This window comes from Trachinotus anak, unplaced genomic scaffold, assembly GCF_046630095.1.
Source record: "Trachinotus anak isolate AG129_WGS33_773 ecotype Australia unplaced genomic scaffold, CSIRO_AGI_Tana_v1 ptg000028l, whole genome shotgun sequence".
Taxonomy (NCBI): domain Eukaryota; kingdom Metazoa; phylum Chordata; class Actinopteri; order Carangiformes; family Carangidae; genus Trachinotus; species Trachinotus anak.
Genome location: NW_027273879.1, coordinates 276,020 through 293,408, shown reverse-complemented (window position 1 = coordinate 293,408; position 17,389 = coordinate 276,020). Strand labels below are relative to the sequence as shown.

Sequence of the window (17,389 nt, the reverse complement as noted above, 5' to 3'; positions counted from 1 at the left end):
CTGTCAGGTTAAAGGACCACGGCAGTGATTACGCATGTGAAAGTGCAAAATGTATGCACGTCTGCTCGGCTTAGACCATGAGAAAGAGAGAGAACAGATCCAAAGTGCAGACGATCACAAGAAATAAAAAGAAATAACAGAGTCCTAACTGATGGAAATGATGAAGCACACAATGAGAACAGCTGATATAAACCAGACTGATCCTGAAGGAAGGAAGCGGGTTCATATCTTTTGTGGAAGTGTGGTGTTTTCTCCTGGATACAAACACATGACTGCCGACGTATCCCTCCGCCACAGCTCAACAAGAACAGAGCTTCATCTGAACTTTAAAAAACATGTTAACCACCAGGAGGGTTGAAGACAGCGACCATGCAGTGCTGTGTTCAGACAGAAAAACCTGCAGTAACAGATGCTCTCGTGTTGAGCAGAAACTAAGCTGCTGAGCAGGCAGGAGGACGGATTTCATCAGGAGTGGAAGAGCTCCAGAGCTGATGAACTAAGCAATCTAATTTATGTCCAAAAACATATTTTCTGTCAGTTCCAGGGCTTCCAGTGAAATCTATCATTGGCCTTAAGCTTGTGAAAAGCCTCGTGAGTGAATCTTGAGTTTGAGGTTACAGTGTAATATGTACAGTGGGGTCCAGAGGTCAGATACTACAACCCACTGTATTTTTCCACTGTGTCTCTGATAATACTCTTCTAGTAAATGGATCATTTATAAATCTATTACCTGGAGAGGAGCTCTTTCATCCCATCATTACCCTGCAAAGCCCCACCAGACACAGCCTTATGTCAAGCCTGGCCTGGTCCATCTGCTGCAGCTGACCTCAGGAGACCTCTGTCATCAACTCTCACAGCTGGAGAAATGAGCCCGTCCATATGCTACAGGCAGCCAGCCGTGCTGGAGAACCCAGGGATCAGCGGCCGCGTACTGGGAGGCAGCGGTGGAGGAGAGGCAGGTCGTTGGTCCCGGCTGATGTCTGGTGATGACAGCTCGGAGCGTGAGGACACATGCTGTCAAATGATAACCTTTCAGCAAACACATACACAGATTTCTATACTGCACATTTCCTGCTGTGTCACTTCGAGCACTTCTGACCCCAAAGGTGTAATTTCTACAGGGTGCAAGATGTCGGCCATTTTGAAAATGATATATTTCTCCCCCTGCTTTGACAAACTTTAATGGATTTCCTTCAGGAACCATGACATCACAGCTATATTAAGCTTTGCAAGCAGAACTTTATTTTTTGCCCAGAGTATCGTCTCCCAGGCAACAAACTGGAACTCGCTGGGTCTGTATAGAGAGTCGGAGACTGGACGCCTGTTCCTCCAGTTTCTGGAACTCAGTACAATCTTTCAGTTTTTCTTTCATTGGTCTGAAAAATGAAACATGTTCCCGGGGTTTACGTTCCTCATTCTCAGTTCTAACAGGGTGATGTGTTTGAACAAAGTCAAAACAAAGTTAAAACACATCACAGAAAAAACATCAGCTGCTTCCATCATCGTGATTTGCTTTTATTGAACCAACACCAAAACACAGATAATGAATAAACAATATTAGGTCATTTTTCCAAAAAGCTACCAACCGTACCTAAACATACGAAGTGAGCCACATGGCTTGTGGTTGAGAAAGGCTCTGTTCCAAAGCTAAATGCAAAAACTTTTATTCATTTTATATTTTGATTTACAGGTGACAATATTCAGTTGTATTATTCTGATAAAAATGATGCTACAGATGATTTTTGGTGATTAAATCTAAAGCTTCAGTTTTTTTTATTTTATTTTGGGATTTGTACTTACAGATGTAAACGTAACATTATTTCAATAAAAGTTTAATATGTTTGTATAATGTATGTATTTACCCAAAAAATGTTTTTTTTATTCATTAATAAATTGTTCATTTTTAATTAGAATTTTTTTTTAGTACTAACACTGTGCGCCACAATACTAGAGAACACAGAAACTACATTTTCCACACTTGTTTTAATGACATGGCCACAATGAACTGACAAACCAGACAGAGAGAAGGAGTTACATTAGTTAAAGACACATTCCCTGATAGTCCCGGATTTTCCTCCCAGCTTTTACCCAAAAGTGAAATTAAACAGTAGGATGAAAAAATTAAATATGAAAATGGAAAATAAATCATTTCACTACTATGAGGTACCAGTGTTATTATAAGAAAAAAAGAAACTAAAAATAGAATGTGGGTGTTCAAATGACATTTGGATACTGTGAACTGTCAATTAAAATATGGAACATAAACGTTAGAATCCTGAAATGAATAGAAAAGCGCAAATAAAAATGCTCTAATTGAAAGAACAGAGAAGCTTGAATTGATAAATGTACGGAAGCCCTGAAATGTAAGTGAAGTTTCTGTTTTTTCCATCAGTGAAAACACTGATGGAAAAAACTGAGCCCTGAGAGGAAGGTGATTTTTTGTTAGTTTTTTTTAATTCTAATTAGGGTTAGGTTATGTTAGGTTAACACTAACCTTAAATAATCCTGACGAAAAAAAAGAAAAATTGGAAAGTCAAAAAAATTGGGGGATAATTTTTTTTTTTTTCTTGTAAAAAATCCCTTCCCCTCAGGAGCTGTTTATACAGATGAGAGAAGAAGAAAACTCCTTTTTACATGTCTCTTCAGTTCTTAACCTGGTGTTGTGTCTGACAACTGCTACAAAAAGCACTGAGACCTCAGTGTTTTAAACATTCTTGTTTCATGTCATTCAGAAAAAGTAAGGCTGAGCGGCGTCGACAACTCCGTCTCTCAAACACTTCATTGTGTAATGTGTAACTCAGCCACTGAAAACAGGAGAGGATCCACTCAAGTTTTTAAATTCTCTTTCCTAAAAGCACGAGTTCAGTGGTTAACGATGAAAAGCTTCACAGTTTATGAAGTAAATATTATACATTAATGTTTCGCCGCCTCATTTTCCTCCACTGTGTTTACGTCAAGCACTGATAATCTCTACCGCGCTTTGAAAACGCTCACTAAGGCATGCTGATCAACAGTGTTCACTATCATAATGCAAGTTACATATAAAACACACGTCCACTGTTTAGATCGTTCTGTCATGTTGTCAGTTCATAAGTTTTCCTCTTTGTCTTTGTTTCCTTTGTCAACATTTTCTACATGTTGTTGTGAGTCACAAATGACCTTTTGCTAATCCTCGCTCTCGACCGGCGACCGGCCACACGCAGCTCAGTGGTCTGTAAATACACCCGGCTCTGGTTGAAGGAGCTATTTGTAGGTTTTGCTATTGCTACATAGCTAACGTTGTTTACTCACAGGTGTAGAAGACACGTTCAGCATCAAACGTCCTGCATTTACTCACCAACAGTGTCGACGTTAACTCTTGTTTTGCTCTCACGTCTTTTCTTTACCTGGAGTTAGCATGCTAACTAGCTAGCCCTCACCTCCTCATACCTGTAGCTGCCCTGAAGAAGTAGCTGCGGGTTGTTCATGTGGAAAACGCAACAGTGGTTAAAGCTCTTGCTAACGCTGGTAATGCTAACGCTGGCAGTGCTAACGCTGGCTACGTATACGATAGCAATAGCAAAACTTACAAATATCCCTTTTAAAGAGACGCTCTGCAAGTGAAGAGTGTGGAAGGTTGTGGGTTTTTTATCGGCTTTCCAAAAGAATGTAAAGAATTAATTATTTGTGTGTTTATCTGCGTTTATGTGAGCTTCAAATGTTAGCAAGCCTAGCTTTGAGTGACAGTGGATGGTCACTCTTGTGTTAGCACGTCATTATGTGGGGTTACAAGTTACGTCCACTGAGTGGGAGCTGGGTCTGAACGTGATATATCAGTTTAAGCTAACGTTAGAAGCTAAAAAAATGTTAAGAAAATGTGTGGAAATGATCAAAACAATAGCAGCTAAGGTGGGCGGGGCTAAGCAAACGGTCAATTCTACGCTCTTGTGTTTTCTCGGTGCGTTCTTCCCCGAGTCCATTTACTGCATTTTACTTCTCATATTCTGGACCTGGAGCTACATCAGCCAGCTTCCTCATCCCGTCCGTGAACAGCCAGTCCGAGTGAAATACGCCGTCTCGCTCTGTCGGGAAAGTTACAGAAATGTGAAGTCGTATTTGAGCTGCTCGGAGATCTCAGACAGCCGTTTGTGAAATGTCTGCTCCAGCTTTCAGCCACTCACGAGCCATTTGCCTCCGTGGAGTTTGGTAGGACTCATGATTAGGTGTGAGCTGGGATAGTCTTTGCTGGTATCGCCGAGCTGATCTCAGGTCTGGGCGAGGGAACACACACCGATCCCATCCTGTTGAGGGAAGTGGCTTTTGTCATGCCCTCGCTGCCCACGGTGGAGAGAGGGAAGCTCTCGTAGCTCTCTGCCGCGCGGCTGCCGCACTGGCAGCGCTGCAGCGTCGACCTCAGCTCCCTCTGGAAGTTGCTGTTGAGGAAGCCGTACACCACGGGGTTAATGCAGGTGGAGGCCATCGCCGTTAGGTGGCAGGCGGAGAAGACGGCGTCGTGCTGGCAGTCGGGCAGGGCCTGGTGGTGCCAGTCAAACAGCGTGTTGAAGACATTGAGCGGCAGCCAGCACAGAGCGAAGGCTATGACGATGGCCAACAGCATGACGTTGATCCTCTGGGCTCCCCGCGTCCTCCTGCTGCGCTCCAGCATGTCCCTGCACAACACAGCATGACGCCCATTGTCAGAAGATCCAAAGTGAAATATCACACTAAACCTAAGGCAGAATTATAACAATGAAACATATAAATAGAGCGTTCAAAGTTCACAGTGTGTTGCTATAATAACACAGGCACACTGTCACACTGCGAAGGGACTGGGCTTTGAGGAAAATGAGAGACAGCAGAGCTGAGAGACCTGCGTCGTCTCAGGCGCAGGAAGATCCGGAGGTAGCAGAGGAGAACCAGCAGCAGAGGCAGGCAGTACTGGAAGAGCAGCAGCGAGGTCGTGTAGGCAAGACGATGCTTGTCTGAGGGCCACAGCTCCATGCAGATCAGGTGGTCCCTTCAACAAGACACAGGGATTATATCTCCACACCTGATGTCACCTCTGGACCCACCACTGTCCCTCTAATAAATACAGTCTCTCATTGAGCATTTCTTTTATTGCTGGTCATTATTAAAGGCTTCAGCAGCAAAATACATTTTTAACTTAATCAGCCTGAAATGAAGCTGTAAGGAACATTTTCATATGCAAACGTAATATATGTATGTTGATATTTTATAGAGTGGGATCCAAAGGTCTGAGACCACTTTCCCAGAATGGGAAGAAAGACATGTTTAACATTAATAAGAAATTAATAAGAAAAATGTAATGAATTTTGTTTTAATATAAATTAAATCTATATTGTTAACACATGTGCTCACGATATGTTATACCACAAAAAACATTCATCACAGACATTTTTATATATGTACATATACAAGTTTTACTGTGGGTATTTCATATATGATATAAACCCACTATTCTCATATATTCAGAGGATGTATATATGTGATAATGATATATAATTAACAAATATGGCAACATCACTCGTGATATAGGGACATATATGTTATATATGATTTCTGTAAGGGTTTACATAATGAATGTATCTGAATGACAATTAACAGATTAAGCAGTGTTATGTATTCCAGGTATAAAAATGTCATAAAACAGATCATCTGAAGTCAGAAGCTTCTCCAATTAACAGATGTTGCTCAGCAGCCGACTCTCGAGTCAACATTCCCACGGCGTCCGAAGGCATCGCAGCACACACACACACACACACACACACACACACACACACACACACACACACACACACACACACACAAGCTAATGTTTCCACTCAGGTGCAGTGAGGTGCCAAAACACCAGTGTGATCCCTCGATATTGTAGAAGACGGAGGAGTGACGACAAGCAAACAGTGAATTAATTGTTCTTCAGCCGAGCGCTTAGAGGCTCCGGAGGGATTGAGTTTCAAATCAGGCAGATAATGCACTGAACATGTAATTAGCAAACACACGTTCGTGTCAGTGTGTTTTTCTGATGAGGGAAATTACTCTGTGGTGTTTGTAGAATTAAAAAATCCACACTGAACAATCACTCATTCATTCTGCTTTCCTCTAACATGTGATGCAGCTGCTGTTGTTTTTTATTCTCCTGCTGATACCAGGGATGTTCTGGTTTCACTTAATCAACTAACGTCACTTTTTAAACATGAATTGTTATCTAGTTGCCCTGTTATACTGATACGATAGAGGAATACTGAAGAGCATCTGAAAGCCTAAATGGTTAAATACAAATTGTGAATTAAGCCACATTTTCCCAAACTCCATGATGCTCTACCAGATTGAAAAACGAGAATATCTTGGCTTCAGATCAGAGATTACAGAGGGAGAAGAAGTCATTATGCCAGCAGGACGTCCTGGGTCGCTCCTTTGAGAAAATTCATTTATGCTTTTATTTGGTTTTGGTTTTCAGTGGCTCAGTTTCAGATTAAGTCCATCTGCTTGGACCTGTAAAGACCTCGAGTCTGTATGCATGTGCCTCCACTAAACTACAGCTACAATAGCTTTGCATTTGCATTAGGAGTCTGTGGAGGCAGGCAGAAATGTAAATGCAATTTCACAGCAAAATGAGCACTAAAATTGCACTTATCATCATAAATACAACCTTCGTGTTCCTTCGCTTCATTTAGCTGCAGAATTTTTAAGTGATGATGTGACTCAGGCTTGACCCTGATGCTGTGACCTTGTGATTACGTACCTGTGCACCAAATATTCAGTCTCACCTGAAGGGGTTGGCGGGCAGGCTGATGTTCTGGAAGGGGTCGTTAGTGAGGATGTTGAAGGAGAGGAAGGGCAGAGAGATGAAGCAGGCGACCAGCCACGTCAGCCCCACGGCCAGGTAGGAGTGGCCGGCAGCGGGGGACCAGCCGGTGGGATGGAGGATCAGCTGGTGACGCTCCAGAGCAATCAGCACCAGGGAGAAGATTGAGACAGTCACGGACATGCACTGAACAAAGGGAGTCACCTGCACAGGTAGAAAAACAAAAACAAACCTTTACTAGATATCGAATAGAAATTAAAATTAAACACAGGAGGAAAATTTTAATTCCAGTTCACCTTTAGGAGGCCGGCACACAAACTGATTCTCTGTGTCTCGTTATCAATCAACATATCAATAGTTCTGTTAATAACACATCCAACTAAAGCTTAAAGCCATTAATGATGCACAAATATATTTACTGTGTGTGTGTGTGTGTGTGTGTGTGTGCGTGTGTGTGTGTGTGTGTGTGGTGCACTGACCTTACACAGGGCCTCTCCCAGCACCCAGCGGTCCATCAGTGTGTATATGACAGTAACAGGTAAACACACCACACACATCAGGATGTCAGAGCACGACAGGTTGGCGATCAGGATGTTGGTGACGTTGCGCAACTCCTGTTGCCGGGCGATGATGAACACTAGGCCAGCGTTACCTAGCAACCCGATGGCTATGACAGCACTGTATGCCACGATCAAGAAAGTCGCCCCGCCCACTGAGGGCGGGCACTGAGAGGTGTCTGCCCAATCAGTGGCCTCCCACACACCGAGGAGGCTGCTGTCGTTGGACATGGCAAGGAGAGGAGGAGGAGGAGAGGGGAGGGGAGGGGTGATGTGTGTCAGAGGTCAGAGTTCAACAGGACCACAGCCCTGAGGCAGCTGTTGAACTTTTTAAATAAAAGTGTGCAGCCAGATCAAAGCAGAGACGGCAGGACGAGGGGGGCAGAGGACGACAGACTGCAGGTGATACGCAGGGTTCAGTTTTCGGCTGTGGGGAGTTGAGGGATTGTGACTGAGGAGAGGAGTGAGTCAAATATAGATGCTGTCCTCTTTTTCCTTCACTGTCAGCATCCCGGTGGATCAGCTCAGCATCGACGTTTCCCTGCAAAATACAGAAAACATAACAATCCTGAGAATAATGACGGTCATTGAACTGGTTGATTGAAGAGAGTCGGATCAGAATGAAGGAGTATTAACTCCTCCATCCACACACTCATCAACATGCACCACTGCTGTAATGGGACATGATTCAGCCCAGTTCACTGAGAACACAGGAGACTTGATGGACTGTGTGTCTGCTGAAATCCTCACAGAGTGAGTGCTGCAGTCTCAATAGAAAACTGAAAACCTGCCCGAGAGACCATTTACTTCAAAGCCTGTGAACATTGTCGCTGTGTGATGGACAGGCAGCAGACAGAGGAGCTCAAAGGCTGGAGGCAGAGAGGACCTAAAATGGATAGTACAAAAATATCACCACACTTTTCTGAGAGCTGGAGTGAGACCGAAGGTCTGTATTCTGATCCAGACCTGAGAAAACCTCAGGGAAAATCCAGCTGACATTCAGTAACTAAAACCCAGCAGTATGTCGCGTGGCCCTCTTCGTGCGTTTATATAAAGACAGGAGTTTTTTGGGGGGTTTTTTTTGTAATTCAATATTTAGCTGTCTTTAATAAACCCCATTTCCCATAAGCCCAAGATGTTTCTGGGCTAAACTGTTACAGCCAAACAGAGGAGGCAAGTCAAGGGTCTGTGGTTAGTTCATGTGCCTATAATGACAGTGGGACAGTTGAACGTCTGTGGCCCCTGGATCGATCCCCAGCTCCTCCAGGGAGCGTGTCGAAGTGTCGACACTGAGCCCTTTACTGTCAGTGTCTGTGTATGAATGTGTGTGTGATTCAGTCCATTTCCCATTGATAATTTATTCACGTCTGTAATAACAGCAGAACAGCTGAGGAGTAAGCAGTGGAGATGGAATTACAACTTGAGAGTTGGAAAAATGACTCTAACAGGGAGCGCTGGCGAGTTTAATGGAAATGGATGAAACCATGATAATGTCAGTGCCCACACAGACAAGCTGGTAGCTTTTCAGTGGAGTTGTACTCACAAGGCAACTGTTTAAAGTTTTTAAATTCATGAGGGTTTCAACATTGATTATCCACCAGTAACACTCCATGTTACTGAAGCTTATGTTTGACAGAGGCTGCAGAGGCTGCAGAGAGCATCCAGTCTAAAGGTTTTTAAAGCATCCAGTCTAAAGGTGGATGTCCATGTGTTTGTGATCATAAAGCAGGTCTAGGTTCTATATTAATACTGTGAAAGTATCAAAGCCTCAGTCCACAGAGAAATGCACACAGCCTGTATTCAGAAACTGAGCCTTAAAACCAGCCGACAGGACTTCTGCAACTTTGTGATGTCACAACAAAGCAGTCACTGCCCTCAGCCACGCTCCAAGCCCCGCCCACCTGGACCCACCATCCAACCTTGCAGGATTTGGTTTCTCTGAGTGTTTACCTGAAATCTGCTGTATTTTGACAGTTTTGTTGTGACATCACAAAGTTCCAGTACTTTGACAGTATTAATATAAAACCTAGAGCTGCTTTATAATAAAAACAAACAAACAAACATGGACATATACTTTTATATAATATGGGACCTTTAAGAGAAGGAATATTCAATATTAATGTAAGTTATAATATGACAATTTAACTCCTAAATGCTTTATTCATTATATACAGTTACAATTACACTTTTATGCTTAAAACCACACACACACACATTAAGTATGAAATCATGTGAACATACAAAATATCACGTTTCAATTACAGATGCATGTGAATAACGAGCACATACAGTCCGTCCCTCTCTCTCTCGCTGGATCTGCGACATGTTTCCTCCCAAAGTCCCTTTCAGCTGCGGGTGAACTGTTTAATTAAGACACTGCTTATTAACAGCCGGCCGGCACCATACACATCCACTGATTACAATGTTCATCAAATCCTCACTCAAAATTAGCAGCATGTACACACATGCACATGGATAAAATCAGCTGACAGCTGCCCATTCACTCTGTGGAGAGCTGTCTGTCCCTCTCTCTGGGCCCCCGAGGGACCGGGCTGCCAAAGGATGAGACACCCTCGCAGGTGTTACTGCACAGCCACACTGACTCACTCGCACCATCCGCCTGCCTCCGATGACACTCATCCAAAAACTCGCTCTCCTGCTCGATCTCTCTCCTGCACACAGATTCACGCCTGTTTGAAATGTCTGTGAAAATAGTTTGCATATGAAAACATCCTTACACAACACCCTTATGTAATATCTCCACATAATTACTCTTTACATGTATGAACATGATATATCAGTATGATATAGGTATTATGTAATTATCATTTTTATCCATGATGGGAATTCATTCTATAGAATCTTTTTTTTTTTGTGGTTCCATATTATTACTAGTTATCATATTCCTGTATGTTCAAGTAGATTTTGCTTTGTGCTGTTCCAGCATGAGGATGTTCTATAGGTCTGATATATGTGAGACTGAGTGCTGTTATCAGCTGAACTGATAAAACATCAGTGTCCTTGATGTCTTTACTTTTATAAAAAGAGAGTTTCACTGCTGTTTGAGCGGTGGAGATCTAGACTCTGGAGGCCCCAGGCAAAGAAGCGCTCCCAGCCCCAACCCGACCCATCACATGCAGACTAGATATGCAGGCTAAATTAGATGGTACAATTTACCAATGTTCCCTCAACGCCTCACATGCAGGCTGTAGAGCTACACCACACATCATCAGGGGCGCCGCCTAGGGAGGTTTTGCACTGTATCGTGTCTTAATGGGAGGTTTAAGGAGGTTTATAGTTATCGTTGCAAAATGTGCCACGATGAGGGGCCATTGGGGCCCCTTTTCCCTTTAGAGGCCCCACACATCTGACTGGTTTGCCTCTCCTGACAGAGTGATTCTGTGTTGGGATGAACCTCTGCTGACACTGTGCCACTGTATTGTACAATATATATTTCTATACTCACCTACTACAGTAAGGACGTGAGACCAGGCGTCCCTCTCCCCAGAAATGTTTCCCCAGCAACTGTCAGAACTCCTGTGAGGAGGGGAGAGACGGTGTTGACCCAGTTGCTGTGGACGACATCATGTTTCATCAGTGAACACACCGTGTTTACAGGGACTGGCTGACAGGTCTGTGTCAGTGAGCGTGGAATAAAATATTCATCAATACTCAAAACATGCCCCCCCCCCCAGCTCCCCAAAACAATTTTCAAATAAAAGAAAAAAAATTAGACTGACAAACAAAAAGTGTGTCCACAGTCCCCCCAGGACGCTTTTCTCTGTCTTTTGGCTGAATGACCAACACTTCCTGTCATTTCCGGATTGTTGAAACATGGTTAAATTACTGAGGAGCAGTTAATCCTGTTCAGGCTTTAGGGTGTTCTGTAAACTGCCCCTGCTTTCTTGGCTTCATCATAGAAAATATGCTTTGATACTTTCACAGTATTAATGCAGAACCTAGACCTGCTTCATAATCAGAAACACATGGACATCTACCTTTAGCCTCGATGGAGCTTTAAATTCAGTGTTGGCTCAGTGCTGAGCTTCAGATGTGAGGATGGTATTTTGACTTAGACAAACACAAAAGCACTGATCTGACATACTAATTCAAAACAGCTCTCAAGGACATTCAAGCACATTTTGCTGCAAAGCCAGAAAATATCAATTAGTTTCTCTGCATGATTATCATGCAAAAACCCATATTAGGTCATGTTGGCGTCATGCACCAGAATGAATTGTTAATCTGCCAGTTAATATGTTTTGAAATTTCACGACGTGACAGTAATTTGTTTTCAGTGAGGTTTTTAAGATGTCGTACATGACATGAATGTGTGTAGACGTGGAGCAGGGCAGGGGGGGCCCAGGGCCCTGCCACGTTACCCCTGGATGACGATGGTGCCCTTTTGTGTTTTATGTTTTTATTTTTGTGACAACACAGCCTCACATGACCTCACCTGAACCGACACAGCTGCAGCTCCGACGCTGTGTCTGTGCTGAGATGCTGTGGTCGGACTGTGTCTGTATATAGCAACACTCACCACTGAGATACTGTACAGTACAAACAGAGGGGGGGGGTCCAAACGTGACTGTACCTGACCGTTACTTATATTGTGATATAGGAGGAGAGAACACGAAATTATTGAATAAAGCGGTGAAGCTAAACTACACAACCAGTCTCCAACCTGAACAACCACACAGCGGGTTTTTTTTCAACCCTCTGATCCGACCCATAGCGTCTCCAGAAATAATGCCTATACAGCAGCAGGTGTACCAGACCTTGGTTGTCATGGTTACAATAATAAACACGCCAAATGTACATTACTACGACCACTAGATGTTGCCTAGCAACAAAACGAGTTCAGAGGAGTTAAGGTCTGACCAAGACGTCGTAAACTTCGTCGTTAGCCATGTTTCTGGAGGAAACAGGAGTCTTAAAGTCGCCACATCCGGAGGGAAAGTTGGAGGTAGTGACAGTGACACACCTGTGACTGACACTGGTTTCATTCTGGGATTCATCCTCTGGAGACCATGAGTATCCACAGTTACTCTGACTAGAATCCTCTCGACTGTTTCTGGTCTAGTTCAAGTTGAGTCTGTGGAGGTTTGACGTGCTGCAGGTGTTGTCTTGAGGCCGAGAGCGAGAGGATCTGTGTGTTTTAACGTTTCCACCTCCTTCGACGTTTACAGGCGCTGAGGAGAGCGGGACGAGGGCGATGTAATAATGTTTTGTGGTTGGTGTGAGTGTTCAGGCTGCAGAGATATAAATAACTTCTGTGTTTTCTGAATGTGGAAGTGGGGCAGCCAGATAGTAGCGCTATTTAATCTGTTGTTGGATTAAACTACATCACGGTTTACTCTATGTTGAGGCAGAGAGGAGGTGCCTGGTCACAGAGGCATCGCTCAGGTTCCGTCCTCACGGTTTCAACGAAGCCTCAGCAGACACCTAATGACTCCTATGATCCTTAAGTCTCCTTAATGATTTAAGTTTTGTGTCTTTGAGTTTTACACATATTGTCTGCAGACACATGAATTGCAGTGTAACATCTTCTTCGTCCCCGCTGGAGGACAGTCGGGACGAGCGCTCGGTCAGCACTGGGTGAAACGCTGCTCGAGGTTTAATGTCTGCTAGGATTTAAAGTGTCTTTGCAGCTCGCGGGAGCAGAACTTCACACAATGAAGACAGAACTGGGAGGGGTGAGGGAGCGGCTCCAGTAAAAAATAGAAGGAGAGGATGAAGTCAAGGACGCAACGGCACAAAGAACAGGAAAATCTCTGTTCATGTGCTCGTCACACTGATGCAGATGGCACATTCACACTTCCTCCCCTGATTGAATCTGACTGTCGCTCTCCGTCACGCCAGAACGGACCGTTATGTTCCCGAAACACAGAAGGAGCGCAGAGCTGCACCTTCCCATGAATTATTGAGCCACGTTGTGATAATGTACTGTGTCGAGATCTGCTGAAATTGTTAAGCCTCATTAAAATTTGAAAATTTCAGACCTGGATGACAGATGGAAAAAAAACATGGATGACAGTTTGCACAGGTCCAAAACATCTCCATCAGTCAGCAGTGACAGCAATCTGGATGCCGTGCAAAAACCGTGGGAGTATACACAACCTAATTTCTTCAACACACACACTCACACACACACACACACACAGTGCACATTATCTCTGTCTCCTTTTTCTGTCTTATGCAATCCCACACAGCAGAAGACAGGCTGCCGGAGATCAAACAAGATACTCGTCAACAACCTCATCCTCTCTGGTTACAACAATCCCCCACCTCCTGTGATGCTACTTCAAAGTTGCCCCAGTCACTGTCTTATCTAAATAAGGTCTGCCGGCAGCGCGATCTGGTTTTAAAATCAGTCTGTGATGCTAATCCCTGGAAAAGAAGCGTTTTTATCGAACTGATCTCGATCTTGCCACCGATTAATTTCACATCCAGTCTGAGAGACAATCAGACGCTGAAGCCTCTCAATCCAATTGTTTTGATGCTTTTATTATAAAAGTGTTTAACCCGACAAGTCTGGAAATGAGCAAAAACACAAAGCTGCTTTAACGCTCGTTTTGGCTGAAAGAGGATTGCAAGGGTGAGTGTTACGCTGCTAAAGGCAGCTGCAAGGTGCTAATCTGTGCCCGGCTCCACCAACAGCTGAGAGATAAACATAATTAGCATTTTTTGATTTTTTGGGGGGAGAAGAAGAATCTCGGATTCTGTTCCCATCCCTCTGAGAACAAACCTTTCATGTTGGACCTTGTGTTCATTTCTGCAAACTGTAATGAATCAGATCAGTCTCTAATCATCATCTCAGTGCTTCATTTCACGTTAGTTGCCATGACGGCGTGATAAACGAAGGCCTCTGTCCTTCTGGTTACGCAGGGAGGGGGCGTGATGATTAATGATGTTTCCGTTTAATACAGCGCCACGATCCACCAACGTGTATCATGTTATCAGCTCGCACAGAGACCTCACGGTGAGGTAATGGCCTTGATCTTCACGTCAGGCTTTATCCTCAAGGCGTGAGCCCTCAGAAATCTTCGACAGATCTTCCAGAGCCTGGCGAGGGGAGCGTGTTAATGCCAGCGGCGTGGGGGGGGGGGTGGTCTGCTCAGCCATTCATCCAGCAGATGGCAGGTCCATCTCAGACTAAAGCCAGGCAGCTTCTGGCTGGTCCTGCCAGGGGGCTAGCAGCCCCTCATGTGCCCTTTGCTCCTGTTATAATCCTATTCTGATATTAACTAGATCACAGCATATAAAGGAAGACAGATGTGGGTGTCAGACAGAGAGGAGAGATAAAGGAGGAGTATGAAGTAATCCTCTTTAAGACTCTGATATTGTCTGTGGCTCTCGTCTCCAGTTAATTTACAGAGTATTAAGTTAGAGCCGTAGGTAAATAACAAAGTGTCTGGATACAGACACAGGAAAACAGCTCTAAACACACAGACACACAGACCTGATGCAGTCGTTCCATATTTATAACCCACGTTTATTGATGAGTGATCTGCCTGATGAGCCGAGACGACCAGAGAGAGACAGATTGAGAAAGACATTTATTTACTCTTGTACAAACACCAGACACGAGCGTGTTGGGAGTCGGTCCGGTGCTCGGCCTCGGCGCTGTTGGCTGAGCCATTCACTCCTGCGTGCAGCCTTCACCTCCTTCAGAGAGAGTGGAAATGAGTAGATGAATAAGAACAAACCTCCCACACTCAAAAAAAGAAGCGTGTGGAGCCTTTCACAAACACTCGGTGACAGCTACTGAATCTCTGCGAAACAAAGAGATGCTACAAGACCTGAATTACTTTTTTAATTCACGTGTGATCGCAGAGTGAAGCCAGAAAACCCGACTGCTGCATCATGAGTTTAGCTTTACCCATCTATCCCCTCCCTACTCGGCCCACTATCCCCAGGATTTACGTCTGTTTTGAGTAACTCTGCACTTCATGATTTACGTCACATGCTGACGTGGAGGTTTGGTTAGTCAGCTATGGGGAATGCTTGACCCCCTCTCGGCCCAGCACCGAGCTGCAAGCTAGCCGCGAGGGGAGGTGTATGCAGGTGTGTATCTGATGATGGCGCTAGATGAAAAGTCAGAGGATCGCCGCAGTTGTTAGGATTGATCCTCTGGGGATCATAGACATCTGAACCAAATTTCATGCCAATCTATCCAACAGTTGTTGAGACATTACACTAAAGATACAGTATTTCAGTTTGGTCCAAAGTCTCACCGTGCTAGCATGATTAGCATGATTAGCATGATTAGCATGCAGCTTTAAGTGTTTGGTGAAACAGCCAGTGCTGCTGTTTTTCTGCTGGGGTGTTCAGCACTGTGGAAGACGATCAGTCATTCAGCTGCAGACACAGACACATTAAACCTCAGGGGAGTCTAGACTCATCAACACACCTGCTCTGTGTAGAACAGTCCCACCTCCCAAGGGGGGGCCATGTAGACCCCTCAGTCCTTCAGGACTGAGTCAATTCAGCACCAAGTCAATCAAGGTTAATAACGAATTACATGCTTCTTTTCTTTTGACTGACCTGACTGACCAGTATATAATTACAATCCATCAGATATATGAGAGAGGAATGTAATATCTGGCAGATCTGCCACCTCTCACCTCTGTTCAAGGCTGGTATAAATCTCTCTGAGGTATATTTATGGTGTTTGCCTTGGTGACTGTGGTGCGTATGTTTTATGATACTGACTGTTTAACAGGTTTTTTCTTTACATCAGAACATGTTAATCACTGCGTGAAGGTCGTACTTACTTCCTTCTGAATCACTTGCTTGATTTAATCAAGAATTTTGTCAAAGGTTTTTATCCGAATGTGTAGAATTCATAGCTCTGATAAAAATGTTGATGTCCCTCACGCAAGCACAAAGACCAATTTGTCGTGTCCTTCCCTTTAGGCTTAATTAAATGCATAACCTCCCACTTGTCAGTCTACATCAAAATGGTACAGCCTTGACACAAAGCCAGTGTGATGTTATTTTGGTTGCTGACCATCACTGATGGACGATCAGTTCTACAAAACAAGCTCTTTACATCCTCCTGCTATCTGAGTGAGTCATGTGTCACAGAAATTACACTTACACACATGGACACATTATAAAAGGCTGCAGCTGATGTGGTTTTCATCATGGACACATTTAATCTTGATTAATTGATTCATCTTTTTGTCTTTAAAATGTCAGAAAATAAAGAGGAACTGGGCTGTTTGTCTGGTTCATTCAAGGGTGTAAAGAATTTCAGATTGATTTCACTGATACTTGCTTTAAGCTCTTTAATCAGTGTCTTCTTACTGTGCATGATGTAGATGAGAGAAGAGAGGAGCTGACAAAGACTCATGATTACCTTAACCTTCATGAGCAGCAGGAAGTGACACGAGTGTGAACGTGAATTAATGATTAATTGATTAGTTGATCGACATAAAAACTACTATTTTGGTTATTGATTCATCTTTAAAAATTCCTTTTTAAATAATAAATGCAGAATGTGTGATGGCTGCAGGTTCTCAGATGTGAGGCTTTTATATTTTCTTACATTTGAGTAAATTTAGTAAAATCATTTGATGACATCATTATCCACCATGAGAGACTGTGATGTTTTACAGACCAAATACATAATCACTGATTATGTGATTACTGATTATCAATCAGGAATAAAACTAATCATCCAGGCACTTACAGCCAGATGTGTCGGTCCTGTCTTCAGCTGAGGTTTTTCCCCTCTCAGTTGTCCGAGGCAGTTATTGATCCGGACTCTGTGCCAGACATGTTCAGGCGGGTCCCTGGGACTTAAAGATCACCGCTAATCAAGCTGCCGCCATGTCCTCCTTTATACTTCTTGCTCGACTATTGATTGTCCTCAAACAGAGGAGGATGCAGATCCATCTCACCAACGCTGGGGGCAGGACACCTGACCCTAACCCCCTCCAGGACCAAGGAAAGGTTCCATTTGACTGTGTGTACTGTTGTAGTCGCTGCTGCTTTGTATGTTAAACATTTTGAACTGTCT

General features: G+C 43.8%; 1 protein-coding gene across 1 annotated transcript; it reads right to left on the bottom strand.

Annotated features, from left to right (window-relative positions):
* Window positions 1-4,060: 4,060 nt before the first annotated feature.
* On the bottom strand, window positions 4,061-7,685 carry npy8ar (neuropeptide Y receptor Y8a). Its single transcript, XM_071466707.1, has 4 exons — window positions 7,285-7,685; window positions 6,768-7,009; window positions 4,850-4,996; window positions 4,061-4,649 (listed from the first exon to the last, which is right to left on the bottom strand). Exons 1-4 carry the CDS (start codon window positions 7,591-7,593, stop codon window positions 4,199-4,201), a joined length of 1,149 nt encoding a protein of 382 aa, XP_071322808.1. The 5' UTR covers window positions 7,594-7,685; the 3' UTR covers window positions 4,061-4,198.
* Between the last annotated feature and the right edge of the window lie 9,704 nt (window positions 7,686-17,389).

Coding starts and splice junctions, on each gene's coding strand:
- npy8ar (XM_071466707.1), bottom strand. CDS start 7,593: ATGTCCAACGACAGCAGCCTCCTCGGTGTGTGGGAGGCCACTGATTGG. Junction 7,010..7,284: donor TGGGAGAGGCCCTGTGTAAG/GTCAGTGCACCA, acceptor CTACCTGTGCAG/GTGACTCCCTTTGTTCAGTG. Junction 4,650..4,849: donor CTGCGCCTGAGACGACGCAG/GTCTCTCAGCTC, acceptor TGTGTTGTGCAG/GGACATGCTGGAGCGCAGCA.